General features: G+C 30.3%; 1 protein-coding gene across 2 annotated transcripts in view; it reads right to left on the bottom strand.

Moving 5' to 3' along the window:
- Positions 1 to 6543: 6543 nt before the first annotated feature.
- The window catches only part of Glra3 (glycine receptor alpha 3), a 169721-nt gene continuing 168317 nt past the window's right edge, over positions 6544 to 7947 (bottom strand). For both annotated transcript variants that reach the window (XM_026389752.2, XM_077792625.1), the window contains one exon: positions 6544 to 6822. In XM_026389752.2, the coding sequence (XP_026245537.2) occupies positions 6544 to 6822 (279 nt within the window). The remainder of the gene's footprint in view (positions 6823 to 7947) is intronic.

Genomic DNA, 7947 nt, shown 5'->3' with positions numbered 1-7947 from the left:
ATACAGAAAAGGACCAGGCTGCCCTCAGAGTAATGAGTTACTGTTGCTGTATGGATGTTAGGAAAATGTAGATAATGTAATGATGAAGGATCTGACATTGGGGGGAAAGCTCAAAGGTTTATTTCTGATTCCAAGAATGTAAATGGAGACAACTGAAATGGGTTGCTTGAAGAAAGAAAAAAATTATGAATTTTTAACAGTATTAAACCAAGCCTTATTAAAAGAATAGGCTTGTGTGTGTTCACATCAGTACTCTCATTTGTTAAACTTTGTCAGTAACGCAGAAATTTCATGTCTCACGTCAAAGATACTGAATTCAGCATAGTGCACAGTGCTCAACACACACAAGGTGCTCAATGAGTAGTTATTTAATCAATGATTGAATTATAATCTATGTTGGAATTGTGTGTGTATCTGATATATGTTGGAATCAAATATATATGTGTATGTTTATAAAGTAGCTCTGAATTCTGGTGTATATCAGAAGAATTGAGAACCACATTTTGTTTTTTAAGTAATACTCTATAATCTTTAAAATTCTCTTATTTTGCTTATGTGTGATCAATAAAAAATTACTGAGAAAACTACTTAATGCTAAAATGTTAAAATGCAATTTTAACACCAACAGTTGTATTTTGGAAGAAGTGTTGACAAATAGCTGTTATTCAAATACAGTTTGAATAGTTTTTTATTATTATCATTATCATTTTTATTGTCATTGTTAGTATTTGTGGTGCTAGCACTTGAACCCAGGGTCTCAAACATGCTAGGTAAGTATACCACCACTGAGCCACACAACTGGACCCTAAATAGTATTTTAGAATTCCATTGATAAGAAAGAAAAGATTTGATCCAGATGTGGTTTTGAGGCAAAATATTATGGTTTGAAAATTAAGACATGATCAGTTCAAATGATTCCCACAGAGAATCACATATATTGCAAAACATCATAGAATTATGGACCTTTGTCTAGAAAAGTTGACTCCCTGTATGTTTCTAATTTGAAAGAATTCATCTTGTTAACAAAAAAGTCAACTTTTAAGTATGTATAATAGAGGGACACAAGAGATATGAATGCAGCATCTACAAAAATGTAGATGAAAAACAGGTAATGTAGCTACTAGCTTGGGATTTTTGTACCTCCTGGCTCAATTTCTGGGAGAAGTTTCTTTAGATTTTTCTTACCTTATATTTAAATTGTTAAGGGTTTTACACATGAGGTCTAAATATCTTTGTTATAGAAGAGTATATGTCACTTTTCTTTTGAAATATTTAGCAACAACAGCTGTGTCTCTGTGGTAGTTCAATTTTTAATGTTTTTTAAATAGGAGTGAGGCTGTAAGTTTAATCTTAAAATTAATTAAATTGAGACAGTTGGTAGTGTGCATGCTTATTAATGAAAAGTTTATAATAGAATAAAACAACATTGCAATGTTACTATTTGTAGTACATGAATAAAAAAATCATTAGAGGAAAACATGTCTTATAAAGGCATAAAAATGCATTCTGTTAAGAAAAGAATCTTGTGTCCATGTACACCATATGTATTATGATTTCTACCTTATTATAGTGAAAAGCACTAAATTGATTTGTAACTACAACCTGTAATAATTTTTGGAATCCTTTTACATATCAGAATGATGAGTTGATGAATTTCAAGGTATAAAATAAAAAGCCAATGAAACATTGTGTACATTTTCCTTTAAGTTTCAAATGGTAAATGTAAAATTTTCATGACAGAGAGAGAATGACTATGTGCACAGTAAAAGGTTCCATACTTTAAATGATCATAGAGATGGTAAGGATTATTCCTGCTATGCTATGAATGGCCATGTGGCCCCAAATAGAGGATGCTGTAAAAAATTATGAAGGAATTATGCAGAACAAGACTAGAATATTATGGTCAAATTGTTACTCTCTTAGAGACTTGTAATTTTCATGGTCATGCCTTTCTACTATTCATTATCAGGTTCAGCTAAATAAAGTGGTCTTGTCAAAATTATTGGGGAAAAAAAAACAACCCTGCACCAGAAACTATTCTAATTTTGTATGAGAAGATTAGACAATTTTGGGCCCATTTTAAGGGTTTCTTGAAATTTGACATTTAAGAAATTGTACAGTTTTTACAGTAAATTCTTCTCTGAAGTGCAGATGAAGCCAGCTACTGAAAAAGCAAATTAAATTTATAGTGATCGTGCTAAATGTTTCAGTACCTCTATAATAACTAATAACTCATTCTTTTTTTTTTTTTTCGGTGGGTGGGGGTGTACCAGGGATTGAACTTGAGGGCAATAGACCACTGAACAACATTCCCAGCCCTATTTTGTATTTTATTTAAAGACAAGGTCTCACTCAGTTTCTTAGTGCCTGGCTTTTGCTGAGACTGGCTTTGAATTCAAGATCCTCCTGTCTCAGCCTCCTGAGCCACTGGGATTACAGGCCTGTGCCACTGCGCCCAGTTATATAACTCATTATTGAAGCCAAATTTAGGTAATGTAATGAGCTAGTTCAAAAATTGAATATTTAAGTTAACAAGCAGCATATATATAGTTTTTATAAACTGTGCTTAACAGTTGGGTGAAATTCAAGAGTAGCTTGCTGATGCAAAGATGGGAAGAACTGTGAGTCATCAAGATAATTCCTGACTAATCTCCTTAGTGAACTAAAATAGTTATTATGTTTGTAAGTCATATTTTCATGGATTATATTTTCCTTGGATAGACTGCTAAAATTAAATGGTCTGTGTATAGAGTAACTCATCTCATAACATTTTCATCAAGGCCTTTATTTTATAGTCCTTGCTTTGTCAGTATCACAAATACTGATTGCTTTTCCACTGTGTACTTAGCATGATTTGCTTTGCTTTGCTAGTTCAACATCTGCTAGCTGAGAAATACAGGTGGTTTAGAGATCATGATCTTAAGTGTATTGTAAAGTGTGTGAAATTCATTTTGGAGTAGAAGATATCACCTCAAAGATTGTTAATGATCTATCTGAGGATTATTAGACACGTTTTCATTCTCAAGAGTTTCTTAGAGTGCTCTAAATCATTGTTAGAGAGGGATATCTTTGAATATGGTATTTCCAGTTTTCTACTTTTAATACTAGAAGAAGCTATTTTAATTTTGGCAAGTCCGATATTAACTGGAGCCAATTTCATGGAATGTGTACTTTGTAGGTAAAAGGAAAAATTTAGCTGACATTATACTATTCAATTCCCCCAAGTAATCAGAAAGTTGAGGTGTATCATGTTAGGAATAGAAGACTATATTAAGAAAATGAGATGAATGGTATTCAGGAAAAGGATATGTAGTATGAAGGATACTCATTTTCTCCAAATGTTATATAACTGTTTGTAAGTTGCACAGAATGTAGAAGAGTTAACAACTTGTTCTCTTCTGTTAAACATATATTTATATCTTAGTTACAGATATTTAGAATTTATAAACATTTATAATTCAAAATTAAGATAAAGATTATTAGAATATATTGATAGAGTAAAAATTTATTATGTAATACTATGAACAACCATAATGATCACTTTCATATAGCACTGAGAATTGGATGGACTTTTCAGATAAGTGTCATGAAAAAATTTCTGGAAAGGTTGGGGAAAGTTTTAAAGACCCTTGCTTTCTTGCTTCTAGGGCGATTCTGGTTTCCTAATATAAGTAGTAAAGAAAGTGCTAGGTTTCTATCATAGTGTAAGTCTAATTCTAATGGGAAGGAAAGAGAAGGTTGAACACATGTATATTGACAAGATTTCTTTAAAATTCATAGGCTGTGTTACCAAATATTTCATTGGTTGAGGTGTTTGTGTGTGTGTGTGAGAGAGAGAGAGAGAAAGAGAGAGACATACACACACTAGGAATCTAACCCAGGGCCTCATGCATGCCAGGCAAGTGTTCAACAAACTGAGCCAAATTTCCAGCCCATGAGATAAGTAACTTTTTAAAAAAACTGTATGCACTTTCTAATATGGCTATTTCAGAACGTTTTTAGAATATCCATACTGGAAATCCAACAAAATGTGTGGTATTTAGTGTATATGTACACTTTAAAAATTTCTCACCATTAGTAGTTTTCTGTTTTTTTTTTTTTTATTTAAAATATGCTGGTCTGAAACAGGGCTTGTTGGAGCAAGTACTATTTCAGGATGCTAATTACAATATAGTTTTACAGTGTAAGGAGTCATTAGAGGGGACATTAACTTTGAACATTTTGCATTCAGCTGTGTTTATCTTGTCACTGTTACTGTGTAAGTGAGGCTATGAGAGAGCATTTTCTTATGCAGGAGGGCAATAATAAGAATAATAGGAAATTAAAATTATGCCTAAGGGAAGTTTAATAGTTTTGATATATTTCTGAAAGTACCGATGCCCTTGTTGACAAGTTTTCTCACTGCTAGTAAACTTAACATTCATAGTTTTAGGCTTTAAAAAAATGACACATTTGTAATATCCTTAAGTATGAAAGCAAGTGATGTCTATGAATTTCTTTTGGGACTATGTATGCTTATCTTAATATATTTGTTTTCTTTTTTCAGAATTAATTTAATGTAAGCAGTGTTAGAAAACTTTGAAATAAAATATAGAAAATATAGAAAAATGTATTCAAGTATTTCATAGACATCGAGACAGTTTAGTTTATCATTATGTCAAATTCCCCAACTAGTTCTCAGTGATAAGAAACAGTCTGTTTTGCTCTTATCTTCAATATAAGAATATTCTTTCATGGTTTTAGTTCATAGACAGCAAATGAAGACACATATGTATAATTTTGGGGTGGGTAGTCCTCAAAGTAGGTAAAGTACAGAATAACAAATTCTTCCAGTTGTAGAATTTTCATGATGACATATTTTCCTGGTCTCAATTACTTAGAGAATTTGTTTTTTTAATGCTAAGTACTTTTTTAAAGTTAATTTTTAAAAACTAAACCAAAGTACATAAACATTGAAAAGATTCCATTTTAAATGACAGTTCCTGCTTTTAGTTTGAGAGTGGTTAAAGGTCAGAAAATAGTACACATGATTTCAGAACTGGCTTATTTTTCTATCTTATATCAGCTTAATGTTTATTTTTCTCTGTAAATAATTTGATACACTGAGTTTTCATCCAGTGCTACTGATAATTAAAATATCTTAAAAGCACTCAAAAATATTTTCAAATACAACATTGATGGTAAAAAAATAATTTAAAAAAATAGCAAGAGAAAAGAATTAGAGTCTGGTTCAGAACCAAGAACACTATCACATATTTCTACCTAATTACACTGCATGAAATGAGCTGATACCCCATTGCAGTTGAAATAATCCCATGGGGGTATTGATAAATTTTAAGTAAAATTTTTATTTAAAATCATTCACATGTTGTGAATGGCTTATATTTTGAATTCATTAATTCAGAAATATGAAAACAATCTTCATAGAATTGAGTGACATATCAATTATAAACCTACTCTCTTTATATTTGGAAAGTTTGAACCCATGTAATTTTGATGGGAAACTGTGCTTATTAAAAAATTTTTCATGAATTTGTTTTTATTGAATTCATTTTTATCAAAATGTAAATACTTTTAATTACATTGATATTTAAAGTCTCATTCTAAACCAAAATATAAAAGTTACTGAACTTTGTTCAGTTATATATCAAAACATTAAATGTAATCACAAACAAGTAAGCAGCTATTAAAAATATAACAAAAATGAAGTTGCTGGCTTGAATTTTTCAGTGTTTGGCAATAATTTAAAATACATAATTATAACAATTATTTTAAAACAAAAATGTCTTTAAGTAATTCCATCCTTATTCCTAGAGATAAAAATTTTATGAAAAGTAGGTTTTTGAATACAGTGTGATCTACTAAGCCATTTGCTTGAAATCTCCACAAAGGAAAACTTGGTATTCTAAATATTTGTATATGGTATTCTAAACAATGAAAGTTTTTTAACCTCCTAATTTGAAACTTTTTGTCACTACATATGTTCTATAGTGTTTCTATGTATAATAATACTTAACTAATTCGAGTGAATTTTCCACTGAATTACTGAATACTTTCCTTTTGTGTGAATATAAGAAAATAATTTTACAGTTCAAACTATTGATTTTTTTATCTTTGTCATTTTCCTTTTTTCTTTCATAAAATTTACTGTACAAATCTTGCTTTTGTCACAGTTAATATCACTGAATTAAAAATCAAGATACTCCAAAGTAGTTTTTACATCTACTACTATGTAATATTATATAACATACAAACACATTGGCAGTAAAGCTTCCACATATATGATTTACTATGAAGAAAACATTTCTTCTTGAATTAACATGAAACAGAATCCCCATAATACATATTTTGTATCCATTAAAAGAACCTTGGCTTCTCTCATGACTTCACATAACAATCAAAATAAACCTTTTCCTCTTACTGTTTTAATATAATGGCTATCATTTGGACACAGCACACATGTACATATGCACACATACATACAGCTATGGCAAGAAAATTTTCTTCTGAATTTAATGTTTGTGTTTGTATGCCATCAGGGACTTAATCTTGTTGCTGATGAATATCCTCATGCCTAAGGATTTTATAGATAACCCAGTAGAAAATGTTAAAAATCAAGAAAGCTAATGGGAAGCAGGCTCGGGAGATGGTGTCAATCTTCTTGGCCCGATCAATAAAGACCTTCCTCATTTCATCAGGATTTTTTGGCATTACCTGGACAGGATGGTTTGGGCCCTTTGGAGTTACACCATCTTTTGCTTGCAGACATGGTCCCATTCCATATGCTGTGAAGCTGAATCGGCTTTCCCTTACCTCATCATCCTGTCAAAGAAAAATGCAAGAAAACTTTTTGTTAATGGAATAGGGCATGTATGGTAGGCATTTCACAATTATGACAAATTTTATCATCATAGATTTTTGCACTTATATGAAGAAAAAGATAACTAAAGCATATAAAAATGAGTGACTTATTCTCCCTTTGAAGTTTTATTTATCCTGATACACCATCCAGATTTGCCCTTTAATAAATGTAAAACTCTCAAAAGATGTTTTAATGAAAAACTAAAATTCTGATAATTTCTATATATTACTAGAATATCTAACCAAGAGATCAAGAAATAAAGCTATTGAAGCACTGTATAATATATACTCTCATATACTAGACTTTTTAATATGATGTGTCTAAGTATACAAATATGTGATATAAGATGGTAAAAATACCAAGATCACTGACTGAATTTTTCTTTCTCATGGAGACACCTTTTAATGGTTGTTTCACACAAATATGAGTTACTTCCTTGGAAAATACAAAGAAACACATAATAACACTTGGTTGCTTACTGTTATCCTTCCTTTATGCTACTTCTATGTTTTACACTCACTTTTTTTTGAACAAATTTAAGATAGTCATATATTTTACTTTATATGTAGCTGTTTTTCAGGTACAGTAGTTTGGTCCAAATTATGAATGATATTAGACAGTTTATTTCATGTTCAAGAAATCAACTGGTTATAAATTTAAAACATTATGTTCTTCTAAAAGGTCTAATTATTTTTAAATATGGCAAATTGAAGAGAATTTTCATATATAAAAATGAAAAACACTGGGCTAGGGATATAGCTCAGTTGGTAGAGTGCTTGCCCTGCATGCACAAGGCCCTGGGTTCAATCCCCAGTACCACAAAAAAAGAAAAGAAAAACATTCTCAAAATTTAATGAAAAAATTTAATAAATATATTATCATAAATGTGCTCCTGATAGAGAAATATGGTATTTAATAATTAAATTCATTAATAAGGAAAATTCATTTATGCTACTAAAATTGAAAATTTAAAATGTAATAATATGTTTTATAAGGTTATATGTCTGCTATGATAGTGCTTTTGCTTGGTAATATAAGATATAAAAATAATTAAATAGGCTCAAACTCTTGAAAATTACTTCAGG

Source organism: Urocitellus parryii, chromosome 14 (genome assembly GCF_045843805.1).
Source record: "Urocitellus parryii isolate mUroPar1 chromosome 14, mUroPar1.hap1, whole genome shotgun sequence".
Taxonomy (NCBI): domain Eukaryota; kingdom Metazoa; phylum Chordata; class Mammalia; order Rodentia; family Sciuridae; genus Urocitellus; species Urocitellus parryii.
Note: the sequence above shows the minus strand (reverse complement) of the source record. Positions and strands in the feature narration are given on the sequence as shown.